This window comes from Gopherus flavomarginatus, chromosome 2, assembly GCF_025201925.1.
Source record: "Gopherus flavomarginatus isolate rGopFla2 chromosome 2, rGopFla2.mat.asm, whole genome shotgun sequence".
Taxonomy (NCBI): domain Eukaryota; kingdom Metazoa; phylum Chordata; order Testudines; family Testudinidae; genus Gopherus; species Gopherus flavomarginatus.
In genome coordinates, this window is record NC_066618.1 from 83349559 (window position 1) to 83365364 (window position 15806).

At 45.0% G+C, this 15806-nt stretch overlaps 1 protein-coding gene and 1 non-coding gene across 2 annotated transcripts in view; one reads left to right on the top strand and one right to left on the bottom strand.

The window, feature by feature from the left end:
- SACM1L (SAC1 like phosphatidylinositide phosphatase) overlaps positions 1-7414 on the bottom strand; it is a 53371-nt gene extending 45957 nt beyond the window's left edge. Inside the window, exon 1 of the mRNA XM_050938007.1 lies at positions 7206-7414. Within this exon, the coding sequence (XP_050793964.1) occupies positions 7206-7240 (35 nt within the window). The 5' untranslated portion in view covers positions 7241-7414. The remainder of the gene's footprint in view (positions 1-7205) is intronic.
- Positions 7415-7766: 352 nt separating this feature from the next.
- On the top strand, positions 7767-7839 carry TRNAR-ACG (transfer RNA arginine (anticodon ACG)). Its single transcript has one exon. It is a non-coding gene; the product is annotated as a tRNA-Arg (tRNA).
- The last annotated feature ends 7967 nt before the right edge of the window (positions 7840-15806 follow it).

Sequence of the window (15806 nt, forward strand, 5' to 3'; positions counted from 1 at the left end):
GATGGAGAAAGACAGTGAAACCAAAATACAGACAAAACTTGTTGCCCACAGACAGTCTCCCACCTTTTCTGTAACCACCAGTGCAGCTACACCAGTGGTAATACTACCATAGATAGGGTTCAGACAGACACTAGTGTTTTTACCAATGTCACTTAGACCTGATCTGAGCAGCAATGTATGACATCAGAATATAGTTGTTCTCCATCTACCTTTGTGCGGATATCACTGCTTGCAATAGTGGAATATTCCCCAAAGTACTTTTCCTCTTCCAGCAGTTTGGGAGGAGGATACAGGGGAACCAGTTTCAAACTTAGGGCCAGAACCTGCAATTGCAAAGCACCATAACATTCACTGGGGCTCCACACAGAACCATGAGTCATCTATAAAGATCCCGATGCAGGATTTGGCCATTAGATAGCTGCAAGTGAGACGCTGATACAAAAGCTATAGATCCAACTAGGAATTGGCAGGAAGTTTAATCTGGGCTTCTCACATGGACATTATCCCTAGATGTTGCTAGACTTGTAAATGTAACCCATCAGACCACAGGTGTCTACCAAGTATTTTAAAACTTGGAATAGGGCCCCATTCTGCTGGGGAATTTATCCACAACTTGTTCCAGAGGAAGAACTAATCTGGTCCTCCATTCACAGCGGAACTATTTCAACTCCAAAATTAACTCTAGGGGTATGGCTACACTTGAAACTTCAAAGCGCTGCCACGGAAGCACTTTGAAGTGTGAGTGTGGTCGTAGCGCCAGCGCTGGGAGAGAGTTCTCCCAGCGCAGCACGTAAACCACATCCTCTATGGGAGTAGCTTGCAGTGCTAGGAGCCGCGCTCCCACCACTGCGGCACTGATTACACTGAGGCTTTACAGCGCTGTATCTTGCAGCGCTCGGGGGGTGTTCTTTCACACCCCTGAGCACGAAAGTTGCAGCGCTGTAAAGCGCCAGTGTAGCCATGGCCTAGGTGTTGCTCAGTTATCACTTAGAAAAGTCCATTTTCCTACAGTCAGTAGGAGGTTTGGGCTCCCAGATCTATATAATTACTATTATGCTTTTATCATGTCATGTCAAATTGGTTCCAGCATGCTAACATCCTTATACCAACGTGAGTAGAAAATGAATATATGGTAACACAGCCAATACATCCCCCTGCAGGTGTGCTTGGTTCCTCTTTTTGTCCAATAGAGAAAAATAAGGGGCCTACAAGAATGGGGGCTGCCCAAAGGGTCTGAGTTATCGTAGCTAAAAAGTATCAATTTCATCCTTGCTGTCATGCAAATGCATCTATGTGGGGTAACCCAGACATGCAAATTGGGAAAGAAACCTATAATTTGGAGAAACTGGCTGAGCACGAGCATCTTATGCATTTTCCTTAGTCAAGGATGAGAACTTTGTACTTTTTCTATCACTGAAGCAATACTATACATATTAACAACAAGGGAGGAGAAACGGAAACCAAAATAAGGAAAGAACAGATTAAAGAATATTTATACAAATTAAATGCATTCATATCAGCAGGGCCTGATTAAATTGACCTTAGGGTACTTAAGGAACTTGTTGTAAATCTCAGAACCATAAGCAATTATCGTTGAGAATTCATGGGGAATAGGGGAGGTCCCAGAACACTGGACAAGGGCAAATGTTCCCCTTTCTAATGCCCTTGTAGGTACTAAGAGGACCCATGGAATTATAGACCAGTCAGCTTAACTTTGATACCTAGAAAGGTACTGGAATAAGCTATTAAACAACCAGTTTATAAGCACCTGGAGTGCAGTAAAGTTATAAGGAATAGCCACCACAGATGTGTCAAAAATAAATTTTGCCAAACCAACCTAATTTCCCTCTTTGACAGCATTACTGGATGGTTGGAAGCAATAGTATGTGATGTATCTTGATTTTAGTAAGGCTTTTCACAAAATCCCACGTGACAGTCTCATAAGCAAATTAGAGAAATGTGGTCTACATGAAGTTACTATAAAATAGGTGCACAACTAGGTGAAAGACTGTACTCAAAGTTATCAAAGATTTGCTGTCAGACTGGGAGAACATATCTAGTGGGGTCCTGCAGGAGCAATTTCAGGGTCTGAAAAAATCAGTATTTTCCTTAATGACTGGATAACAGAGTGACAAGAATGCGTATAAAATCTGTAAGTGACATAATGCTGGAAGGGGTTGCAAGCACTTTGAAGTACAGGATTAGAATTCAAAAGGATCTTAAATTGGAGAACTGGTCTGAAATCAACTAGATAAAATTCAATAAAGACCAGTGCAAAGTACTTCACTTAGGAAGGCAAAAATCAAATGCACATCTGTAAAATGAGGAATAACTGGCTAGGTGGTAGAACTGCTGAAAAGGATCAGAAGGTTATACTGGATCACAAATTGAATCTGAGTCAACAAAGAGACGCAGCTCTGCAAAATGAAAATATTCTGGAGTGTATTAACAGAAAAGTAGTATGTCAGACACAGGAGGTAATTGTCCTGCTCTACTTGGCACTGGTGAGGCCTCAGCTGGGGTACTGTATCCATTCTGGGCACCAAAGTTTAGGAAACATGGGGAAAAATTGGACAGAGTCCAAAGAATAGTAACAAAAATGAAAAGATTTAGAAAAATCTCTCTCGTGAGGAAAGGTTAAAAAATCTGGACATATTTAGTCTTGAAAGGACTGAGGAGGGACCTGATAATGGTCTTCAACTATATTAAGGGCTGCTATAAAGAGGACTGTGACCAGTTGTTCTATACTTGTCCTGCCTTCAGTGGATGTAATGTGCTTAACCTGAAGCAAGGCAATTTTAAATTAGATATTAGGGAAGACTTAACTATAAGGTAGTTAAGCTCTGGAATAGGCTTCCAAGGGACACTGTGGAATCACCATCATTGGAGTTTTTTAAGAACAGGTTAGACAAACACTTGTCAGGGATGGGCTAGATTTAGTTGGTCCTGCCTCAGTGCTGTGGGACGAACTTGACCTCATGAGGTCCCTTCCAACCGTCTGTATATTTCTGATATGACCAGCCACCCTCAACAGAATAGCAGTACTTGCAACTAAGACGCTTGCTAACAAATCAGTTTGGTCCAGATGCTGTAGGACTGCCAGAGGGCCCAGAGCTATTGGGTACTCTAGAAATGCTTCACAAACTATCCAGGCCTATGTCTACTGTGTATGCGTTACTATGGAAGAGGAACTCCATTAGTCTGAAGTTCTTTGTGAAAGCATGGGAAGGGGAGTTATCACAGCCCTTAAAAGATCCTCAGTGGCAGGCCATATTACAGGATGTTAAAAATGGTCCTGTGGATCTCAAGCTATGCCTGATATAGCAAAAGATTCTATTCAAAATGTATTGCATGCCAGAGGTTGTGCAAGATGGGGGCCCTGTCTTCAGATGTTTGTTGGTGCTATAATAAAGAAAAAGGAGCCCGCATCCATATGTTATGGGACTGTCCAACAGTCAGACACCATGGAAAGAGGTGGACACAAGAGTAAAAATACTGCCTGGATTCAGCAACCAAGTTTCAGCTGAAGTTATATCATAGGTTACGTGCCTGCTGCAGTGTGTTCAGCTTCACCACAAATATTTTGGTTCTCAAGGGCTGTAATGTTAATCAAGCATATGATTTTACAAAAAGGAGTAGACGTGCCAAGAATAGGGCAGTGGTATTCAGACCTGTCTGAGTTAGCAGCCAAAGAAAGATTAGCTTATCAATATAGAAAACAATTATGAGAATTCGAAGAAATTAGGTCTCTATTTCTTGATTCAGCATTCTTTATCCAAGTGTGATAGCTCAAATAATGGCATTTCACTTGACCTCTCCACTTCTTTTTTTCCTCCCTCTTCCCCCGCCTCTCCTTTTTTTTTTCCTCTTGACTATCTGAATGTCTTTTTATTGTTATTATTCCCCTCCTTAACATGTTATGTCCGTGTAATATTGTCTGATTTTGTATCGTATGAGCTTGCAGCTTTGACAAGTGTAAAGTTACATAACTGCATAATTGTATTGATATCCTGCGAAATGTGTGATATTTGCTAACATTAGCTATAAGCAGTTGTAATACCATCTGTATTTTTTGTTTATGAAAATTAATAAAAAAATCACATGAGCTCAGCATTCTTTTTAAATAAAGTGACGAATATTGGCCATCACCTTATGCTATAAACATCATGCATCCATTCCCCTTAAAGTTTAGTCTTGAGTTAAGAGGTATAATTGCTTGCCCCACACCTACAACCAAAGCAGAGTAATGGGAACATCTAGAAAATTACTTAATTCAATGGCTTATGCCAGCTGTAAGTCACCAATTTGTTCACCTCTACACAAAAACAAAAAAACAAACACCACACACAAGTTTGTTTGTCCCATCCCCCTGTCTTCCCCCCCGCCCCCCCCCCGTTTTTTTTTTTTTTTTAAATACACTCCTTTCTGGTCAGACCTGGCCCTCCCGCCACAGGATTAAAATGACTTTGATCATAAGGAGGTGGTTTTGTTATTGTTTTTCTATGAGAGATACTATGTAAATATTTGGCAGAAAGCTTTTTGCTAATCAGGCAGAAATCTTCAGTACAGACCTCACTGAATAATTCTCAGTGGATTTCTCCCCAGTATTTGTGTAGCTTTTCATAGCCATCAAGTGAAGGCATATCTAAAGGACTGACTCAAGAAGGAAAGAAAGAAGCCAAGAAATTGTGCTATGAAGCAAATAATTGATACAGGGTTTGATTCTGAAGATACTTGCAGATTCTTCCAGCAAGTAACGTTTATCTAATCACCCTTAAAACTTAAGTTTACATCAGCCTTACAAAGCTGACTTACCATTCCAGGCATATCATTCTGCTTATTCAATCTCACAATGAATGCAACAATAATAATGAAAACATACTGTTTGTCAAATTGAAGTATATTTTTTGATGAGTGAGCAAGCAGAATTTCATGAAACTGGTTTTTGATAACTGGAATCGGGAATTTTATTAAAAAGAGTCCATCCAATGAACCCTGTTACGGTGAATATATACAGACTTTCTTTCTACTAGATTAAAATCCCTGTAGTAGAGAATGAACCCCAAATATTGTTGTTAACTGCAGATTAACAGTAATTTTCATGGAAATATTTTTATCTGTTCCAGCTGAAAATGGATAACTCCTCAGAATGACATCATACAAAAATGTTTAAGTGTGTGTATGCAAGCTTTAGAAAAGTTGAATACAGTATAATTTATGTTGCTCAAATTTAGGAAGAAAACAAAATATTCTTCTTTGAATAGTAAATGATTTTCCTGTGACAAACATTCATTTAAGAGCTCTGATGTGGATTTAAGACTAACTACACAACATCAGAAAGAGTTTCTTTGAGGCACTCTGCAAACATACCTGCTTCCTAGTGTATTCTGTTCAACAATTTTTAAGACTCAGTAATCACAATGACATTGATTATGCAAATACTTGTGTTTGATTCACTTTAAATATGTGTGTAGTACCATTGGCTTCACTTTCCGTAAGTGCCTGCAGGATCAGGGACTATAATTTTCACAAAATGACTCCTCAGGAAAGCTCTCTTCTGTTTCCGATGTTGAATCTAATCACAACTCAGACTACAAGTGCCAGAATCAACAAATCTATAATGGGGATTAAACAAATCCCCCAAGAACAGCTCTCTTGCCAATAAATATACTCATAGCAGAACAAACAGGTCAAATGCTGTAATTATATAATTAAGATTATATACAGAGTTAAACAGTGAGCTGAAATTCCTTATTTGTTCTCGATCCAAAAGAAGACAGTGTTTTGGCTTCAGAAATGTTAGTTAAATTTTGTTTGACTAATTATTGTCCAAAAGTGAGGCTTGAAATATCGCTTGGATGCTGTTTTTGCCTTAAGACAACACAAGTGGCTTAATTTTAAGACGTTCATACTCAGTACGGACTTTTGTTCTCCAAACATGTGAAATACCTCAAACAGCTTTATAAGAATACAGAGTTCTTCCCCCTCCCCAACACGCACTCTCTTCACCTTTGGGTTTAGACCAAGCATGAAAAGTTTCAGTATAAAGAATAATTTTTCCAAGAAATTACAAGTGCCAAAAATAAGGTATTCTAACACATGCCTCCTTAGTCTGACTCAATATTGGGTCTGGAATGTAATTTTATTGGCTGAATGAAACAAGCATTTAAATATCATCTGGCACATGAAAGCATAATGGGGAGAAGGGAACCTCTTATATTACAAAAAAGTAAGCAAATCAGAAGGTTAAAGTTTTTTATGGGGAAACCATGTTTCAAGCTCCTCAAAAAAAAAAAAAAAAAAAAAAAAAAAAACACCACATGCATACCCCAATATTGAAAGAAAAATAAACCAGAAATTTCTGCTGTTTACTTCATTTGACAAACTGAGAACAGAGCAGTACAACAAAGCAGGTAGTGATGCTTAAGGAACTTACTGTTGGCAAATAATATTGCAACACTAAAGCTATTTTGAGAACTCTACTTTAGCGTTGATATATTCACCAGAAGGCCCGTGAGTATCACTACTTGCTTTACTGAGGTAGTTACCCAGCAGGCAATCAAGTAGCAGCTTTGGCTTGTTCTCTTGCACCAGGCACTGTTTACAAATCCAAAATTTTCTTGAAAAGTAACAAGGCAGGTAAATGGAAAGTCAACTGTTTAGTTAGCCGATCAAAACAGGACACCGAGCAGGGACGAACGTGTCCGCTTCATTCAGAAAGTGCCAGGATTTAACAAGCCCCTGGTTAAGAGACACAAGGATCCCCCTTAAAGCCAGTGGGATGGACACTCCAAGCCGAGGCTCGCGTTCTCCCCCCAGCTCAAGCGAGCGGGGCAGCCACTCCCCGGAGACGCGCAATCGCCAGGCCGTGCACCAGGGCCCCGGGGACGAGCACGACATCTGGGCTGGGAGCTGCCCAGCGCCCCCGAGCAGCTCCCAGCCCAGGCGGCCCTGCCAGCCCGGCCGCGGGGGGGGGGGGGGGGGGCACGGGACGCGACTCTGCTCGCACCCGGCCGGCCTCTGCGCGTGTCCGGCTCCCTCCGCCCGGCCGGGAGGCGGCTCACACCGGACCACGCAGGATGGATGAAGCCGCGGGGGGGCAACGGGCGCTGGGGAGGGCGGGGCGGGGAGTCGCTGCCCGGCGGCTCCAGGTAACTGGGGAGATGGGGGGGCAGGGGGCTACGTGGCTTCCCCGGGTCACTCACAGCTTCAACTTCTCATAGGCCCCCGCCGCCGCCATCGCCCCCCTCCGGCTGTCCCACCGCTGCCGGCTCGGCTCCGTTCTACGTCCTGGACTCTCTAGTCTTTCTGACCCTGACGCGTCTCGGTCTTGAGGACGGGGCCTCGCACAGGACAAACCTAGCCAAACACCTTGCGGCGACCGGGCTCTAGGCACGGAAGGGAATGACTGACGCTGCTGTGATTGGCTGTGTCTCCGGATCTGACCCCGCCCATTGATCCACCTACTGATCAGGAGAGAGCGGAACTGTAAGGCTCCCGCTGGGTGGGGGGGAAGATGGGCGTGAGACGTTTTGACGAAACGGCTAGGGATTGGCCAAGTTTGGTGCTGTAGTTCCGCCCTCTAGGGAGCTAGTGAGGAGAAGAGGGGCCGGATGATGGGCGGAGACACAGGGGGGTTTTAATTGGCTGCAATTGCCTCCGTAGTCCCACCCCTGGATCCGAACTCCCGCCCATTAGTGGTCCTCGTGTGTGGGCGGACTCAATGAGTAGTTAGAAAGAGAGCGCGGAAGAGCTTAGCCTGTGCAGGGCCAGTGGCGCAATGGATAACGCGTCTGACTACGGATCAGAAGATTCTAGGTTCGACTCCTGGCTGGCTCGGTTGCACATTTTTTTTCTCGACTCCTGCCAAGGCATTTTGATTTTACTGCTCCTACTTCCTGCAGTCACCTACAGCCCAAGCAGTCACCCCATAGAAATATATGGCATACAGCACCCCTTCCCCACTCACCTTATTGTGAACCCCCTGAATCCCTCCCTACACCATTCACCATCCATCCACCCCCCTTCTGTACCCCCTTCTTTACTCGCTCTGCTGTGCGCCCCCTGTACCCCCACACCACTCACCTTCCCTACACCCTCTGTCCCCTCTCCCCACTCACCCTGCTGTACATCTCTATACCCCCAAACCGCTCACCTTCCAGACACTCCCATACCCCCTCCCCTTTGGTACCCCCGCACCCCATTCGCGCTGCTGTACACCCCCATACCCCTCACTTGCTGTACCTGCTCCCCTCTCACCCTGGTGTTCCCCACTACTTCCACACCACGCACCTTCCATACACTCACCCCCATACCCTCGCCCTTCTGTACCCCCCATACCGCCTCATCCCGCCTAACCTCCATCCTCACCTCCACCTTCTGTACCCCCCACTCCCTCTTTACTCATCCTGCTGTACAACGCCTGCACCCCCACGCCACGCCGCTTCCATACACCCCCACACCCTGTTGGGACCCTGTGTGCCTCCTCCCAGCTCACCCTGCCATAGCCTCCTGTACACCCAGACCGCTCACCCTGTACCCCTTCCCCATTCCCCTGCCATATACCCCCACACCCACTTCCCCTGCCTACACCCAGCGCCACTCACCTTCTGTACACCCCTTACCGCCCTCCCCTTTTCACCCTGTCCATCCCCACACCCTACACCCCTTCATAGACCCCTCGCCCCACACACCCCAACTACTCCAGCCTACTCTCCGGCCTGTCATGCTGTTGTGCTTGTTCCTTCACCCACCTGCACCATTATACCCCTCCCCTTCAGACAGCCTCCTTGTGCCTCTTCTCTGTGTGCCAGCATACAACCCCTCACGGGTTTGTGTGTCACCCCTGCCCTGTGTCATTACAACCCCACTAGTGCTTATGTTCCTTATGTCACATTATGTCATGCTCGTGCCATTATCTGCCTCCATATGTTGTTATACCTCCCCATTCTCCACTCCCACTCACCACCTCGAGCCTGGGACATTATACGTCCATATGATGATGCCACCTTTGTGTAGCTATGAGCCCAGGTGATTTTAAATCTTCTACTGTTATTTCCCTCTCATGTGATATTACACCTCATTCTTGTGTGTATAACTTGCCACACCCCTGACATTGCTGCTCAAGAGCAAGTGAGGTAAGTCTTACCTCACCTACTCTGTCTCTCTAATATCTTGGGAGGGGAGCAACATAACAACACTGCATATTAACTGCTCAAGGGTATTCCACAGTGTATAGGGGGAAGATGTGCAAATTACACAGACGCTGGCTCCGGTAACTTGCTCCTGTTTGCTTCGCAGATTTGGAAAGGGGGCAGAGAATCTGATAAATCCCGATCTCACTGCCTCTCTCCCGGACTCTTGATTTTGGCAGGGTCCCAGCTATCAAGTAGAATGGGGAAACAAACCCCAAAGCTGGCTGTCCCAGTCACAGATCCCTCTTGGCTTTTCTTCGCTCGTCAGAGTGGGAAGGAATGTGGGGCTCTTAGTAGGGAGTATCACAGGTAATTCCAATTTTGTAACATTTGCAAGTGTGAGAGCCAAGCTGGAGACAACACAAGAGCATCCAGGCCACACGATCCAGGGTGGTGTTTGATCACAGGAAGGGGTTGGAAAGGAATCTCATCTTGCCACTACTAAGAAAGCCTTTGCACAAACACGGAGGTGCAGAAGCCTCAGGCACTGACCATCTCGGCAGGCAGGATTTCAGACTAGCTGAACCTGTTGTCTGATCTGGGACTGCAACTGCCATGTTCCCAGCTAGCTTTTGTACAGTTAAAAGGGCTTTAAAAATTGATTGGCTGGGGGAAGGGAGCCTAGAAACTGAATGGAAGATGCTACTAACATTCGGAGCTATTGTCATTTGCTTTGAGAGCCATTTCCCCGCTGCAAACATCTGTGAGAAATCTGTCCATCAAGCAGGGCCAGCTTTAGAAAGCCCAGGGCCCAATTTGAAAATTTTCCGCAGGGCCCTGGCAGGGATTACTGAAAAAAAAAAAAAAAAAAAAAAAAAAAAAAAAAAAAAGTGTAAAAAAAAAAAAGCCTTTCATTTCTTTGCAACTGGTTCCCTATAAAAAGTTCTGATTTAAGGGATGTGCCACAGTATGTATTTTTTGTACCAATAGGGTTACCATACGTTGGTATTTTCCGGATAGCGATTTAAGAACCAAAAAGCCTGACATGTCCAGGAAAATAGAGATGTATGTTAACTCTACCTAAAGTTCTTTTTTAAACAGATGGGCCTGAACTAGAAATGAGCTCCGTTTCACACGTGTGGGTCCCCGCCATTCCCTGGAGGTGTGCTAGGGTGACCAGATGTCCTGATTTTATAGGGACAGTCCTGATTTTTGAGTCTTTTTCTTATATAGGATCCTATTACCTCCCACCCCCTGTCCTGATTATTCACAGTTGCTGTCTGGTCACCCTAAGGTGTGCACATGTCTGGGTCCCAGCTGCTCCCTGCTCTCCTCGTTGAAGCAAGTGTGCAAGGTTACTGCCCTGGGAACTGCAGGGCACCAGTGGACATGGGGCTGGCTGCAGGCAGGGCAAGGGGTGCAGGGGTTGGCTGGAGACGGGCTGGAGACAGGGCAGGAGGTGCGGGGCTGGCTGGAGACAGGGACTGGCTGCAGGCAGGGGCTGGTGTGGGCAGGGGCTGGCTGCGGGCAGGGGGTGCAGGTACAGCCCACCCTGTATGGTGAGTGCCCTTCCTCTTCCCTCCCCGACTGGGGTAGTAGCAGCAGCCCAAGGCTCAGGGGCTATTTAAAGGGCCCAGGGCTCCCCTGCTTCCACCGCCCCAGCCCTTTAAATAGCCAAGGGAGCCCTGGGGAAGTGGTGGGGCTCCTGCAGCTATTTAAATGACCGGGGCAGCGGAGGAGCTGAAGCCCTGGCCCTTTGAACAGCCCCCGGAGCCTCCCGCTACCCCAGGGCTCCCACGGCTATTTAAAGAGCCCGGGGCTCCCCTGCTTCTACTGCCCTGGCCCTTTAAATAGCCACGGGAGCCCTGGGGAAGGGCCGGGGCAGTAGAAGCAATGGAAGCCCCGGACTTTTTAAATAGCCCCCAGAGCCCCAAAAGCTCCAGCAGTGGGGCTCTGATGGCAATTTAAGGGGCCTGGGGCTCCAGCTGCCTCTGCCGCCCCAGTCATTTAAATAGCTGTAGGAGCCCCACTGCTTCCCCAGGGCTCCCTTGGGTATTTAAAGGGCTGGGGTGGTGGGAGGAGGGGAGCCCCGGGCCCTTTAAATTGCCCCCTGGGGAAGCCAGGCCACCCCGCTACAGCGCACCGGCTCTTGCTGGTACACCATACTGGGGCTTGGGCACGGGGCCCTCTTAGGGGCGGGGCCCTATTCAGGGGAATTGGTTGAATTGGCCTAAAGCTGACCCTGCCGTCAAGGAATAAAGAATTAAGCATCACAATGATCTTTTGAGGTAGGGAAATACTGTCCTCATTTTGCACATGGGGAAACTAGGAAATAGATTGGTCAATGGTCTGGTTTTCAAAGGTGCTGACCTGCAACTCCTACTGATATCAACACCTTTGAAAAATCCCAGCATCACACTGGAAATGCACGATAGAGCTGAGGCTAGAAGCTGACTTCTACTTCATGTCACCCCAACATCCTTCCTAGCTGCCTACTTAAATTGGAGTACAGAGCTAGTCTCATTGCTTGGCAGCATGTCAGCTTTTAACCTTTAAACTGGCTAAACGTTAGACACATGCCATGAGAGATGGGCTGTTCTTAAAGGTTTGTCAGGGTTAGCTAGGATGTTAGCAAGGGGTAGCTTGCCTGGCGTGAATGCCACCCTGCCTCCTTACTGTCGGAAATCCTCACTGAGTCACCGGGACAAGATTTCCCACTGTTGGTTTCTAATCCAGCCTCTGAGGTGGGGAAATCAGGGGGTGGGGTGGGTGAGGAGTGTGGTAGGGGATATTTGAGGTTCAGGAAGGAACATGAATGATGGAGTTCAGGAGGAAATGGGAATAGCCAGCCAGCCAACCAAAGTGGCAAGGAGGCAGAAAGAGGGGGAGGTGTTTTCACAGGGTGAGGTGGTGTTAGACTAAGGGCTCGTATATATGGCAGTTTAGTGCACATCAAGCTGGGGTGTGAAACTACAGTCCACGAACCTGCTATACACTTAACTGCTAGCTGCATGCTAAAAGTTCTCTGGTGCGCTTTGATCTACTGCATACGTTTACACTCCAGGTTGCTGCACCCTGAATTGCCATAGACAAGCAGGAGTGCAAGTAGGGCAGTGCCCTCCAGTACATATTACTGGCAAGAGATTTTTAGTGGGCACAGGGTAACAGAAAGACTAGGGGCTAGCCCCCCGCCCTGGGGGGGAGGGGCTGCACTCTGCTCCTTAAAGGAGCAGAACAGGGCTAGGGAGGGCACAATACCTGGTTTTAACAGCACAATACATATGCTAACAAACAAACAAAGGCTTTGTTTAAGTTTGTTAGCATATGTATTGTGCTGTTAAGTTGGTCAGAAGGATAAAGGGGAGTGCACAGAAGGTGTTTAAAACACGTTTTTCATTCTGTTTCTCCCCATTGGTCTGAATTATCCATGACATCCATACTGCTTCACGTCAAGTCCAAATCATTAGAGGAATGCCTCTGTTTGCATTGACCAGAAGACGTTTGGATTCTGATGTCAACCCAGTTCTGCATCCTGACAGGAATCAAGTGTTGTCCCCAGTGTACACAAAATTCTTCTTTGCAGCCATACTAGTCTAATATGAATTTTGTTAACTGGAACTTGAGCAGCAAAACAATGAAAACAAATGCCCCATTTTCCAGCTTTATGGGTGAGAGAACTGTAAGTGAAGATTATAATGCCGGACACTGACAGCCTTAAACCAGCTGCCTCAGGAATCTGTCAAGAACTTTGCTGAAAATATGTTCCTCATCTTAGCAACAGAGCTAAGACTTATCACACATCTGCCCACCTTTATTCCAATGAAGCTCCTTCTGATCTGACAGCTCAGGCATTGTCAATTTTACCCAGAACAATTTACAAACTTGGAACCTAATCCTGTAAACCTTTAATCATTTGATCAATCCCCCTGAAGATAATGGAGTACTTGTGGCACCTTAGAGACTAACAAATTTATTTGAGGATAAGCTTTTTTGGGCTCTAGCCCACTTCATTGGATGCATAGAATGGAGCATATAGTGAGGAGATATATATACATACAGAGAACATGAAAAGGTGGGAGTTGCCCAACCAACTCTAAGAGGCTAATTAATTAAGATGAGCAATTATCAACAGGAGAAAACCTTTGACATCTTGATTATCACAATTTTTTTCTCCTGCTGATAATAGCTCATCTTAATTAGTACTCCTGTTCTTTTTGCAGATACAAACTAACACAGCTGCTACTTTGAAACCTGTCATTGAAGATAATGGGACTATTTGCATGTCTAGGAACCACTTTTGTGGTACCAGTTTCAGGAGTCTGTTCAGTTCCTATAAAGGAAGATGAATCTCCCATTGAAATGCAATGTTTGGGTACCATACCATAAAGCAGGTTAGGATACAGTTCTACTTAAAATTTGTCTTTTAATAAGTCATACATATGCTGAAATGGCTCCTCACCCAATTCCCATAGTCCATATAAACAGATTGAATACTACTTGGGGCGGGGGGGGGGGAGTGAGTAGTTAAGCATGGTGATGTTTGTAAATACAAACACACATTTCATCACTGTACTGGAAAATATAACTAAACTTAATTTTCTATGGAATTTGAAGTTTAACAGCCCCTATTGTTTTGTGTTAATCAGCGTGTACCTGAAAAAATCACATGCCTTCTAAGAGAAAAGAATCAGTCCACACCTATTGGAAAAAAAAAAATCCTTCTAACTGGTGTTCAGAAGATTGCTACCTCATGAGCAGAGGCAGAGAGGATACCTTCCCACATTATGGCCAGCAAAATAACAAATAAATAATAATAATGAAATCTCAAAGAGGCAGAGGTTCACAGATTTGCAAACTAAAAAACCTGTATAGCAGGTTAACAGATGAAGTTGTAAAATTTTAGACAGGTAAGGGGGGTGTCGGAGGGGACGAGGAGAGCATGGCAGCCACAGGCTGGGGAGGAGTCACATGAAGGGTGATGTGTCCCCCACCTTGTGTCCCTCCCATGAGTGCAGTACAGTACCAGCAAGAAATTATTTCTACTTGCATCACTGTAGATAAGCATTAATTTAGCTAGCTCAGGTCCCAAAGCTGCTTCAGCACAGTCCCAGGAGTAATTACCCAGGGTTCTGGGCAGGTTTGTACTGCCTGCACTGAAACATGCACACACACCAGTTTCACTGCTCTGGGACCTGAGGTAGCTAGATTAAAGCCAGCTTGTCTGTGGCTACTCAAGCTGTCGTCAGACCCTGTAATCACAGAATAGACAAATCATCAAAGGACTTTTAGTCTGTTGCAGGGAAAGTTCAGGAATAATGGCGGAGAAGGAGGGTCTAGTTAGGAGTTGACAAGTCAGTGAGGCTTCTATAGTTCTGCCAGGCTATCAGGATTCACACACTTTATTTTTGTAAGTTTTCTTTTTTAATAATAGTCTACTACAGAATTACTAGTAACAGAAGTTATATGGCACTTTAAAGTGGTACTACAATCTGACCATGAAATTATTAGTCCCAATAAAAAATAGGTAAATAGGCTTAGATTTGTACCTAACAATACACCCATGGTGTGGCGATAATCCCCTGTATCAACAAACTGGTGCATCTGTTTTTTCTCCCTACTATTTTCTCTCCAAAAATGGAAAATATTTTCTTACAGGCATAGTTTTAGGTAGTACCTTGCCAGCGTCAATCATGTTGAAAAATGAAAAAGTAAAAAATTGAAGATTTTTCAGTGAACAGGGAATTCCAGTCTGTAGGCTGGGAGGGTCAGGCACGATTAGTGAAATATTTGTACTCAAGACAACATCAGATGTTTCTAGGTGACACTGGACCAATTTTAAAATGAAATGTCTCAAAATAACAGGGAGGAGAGCTGTGCATGAGAGAAAAGACGACATACCTTTAAGTCAGGTATGAAAAATAAATGAGACACTTCAGAATAAACAGTCTAAAGAACTTTTTTGAAAAGATAAAGAATGCTTTTAGAAAAATATTTATAGTACCAAGGAGGGCAGGAGGCTCTAGCTAGCACTCAGAAGGAAACCTTAAAACAGTAACTGCCTGCGGGAGACTGCTACAGGGACAGAGGACACGGTTACTAAAAGGATAGACTAAGCCTGAGCTAGGTTTCTATGTTGAAATTGGGGGAGGGGAGGGATGGGGGGGGGATGAATTGTGGTTGGAATCTGTGTCCGCTGAAGTATAAAGGCCTAAAAGATAAAACTTTTGTTTCATCAAATATTTGTTTTTCATTACAGATCCAGCTGACCCAATCCCCCTCGTTTACAATACAAATTGCTCCCCCTGAGTTTCCCCCTGACTAAAGCAATATACAGTAATCACGTTAGAAAAGAATTCTGACTCAGAGTTATTATATTATATTATTTTTAATCACTGAAATCACAGCAGGCCAAAAGGTTCGCCATTGCTACAGGCCTTTATTATAAATATTTAACAGCAGAAAAGAAAAAAAAACATATTCATACGTAGCCGAGGTTAGATACACCAACAGCAGTTCTAGTACACTCTCTTCTGGATCTGAGTTTTAAGGCAACAAAAATTAGTACCATTCAGTATTTCCACCTGGGTTCTGGATTTACTTTCTGGAGTAGAAAGCAGTGTAATTCCTGTGTGTGCCTGAGTTCAAGTGTGGGTGTATACTGCAGACCAGCTG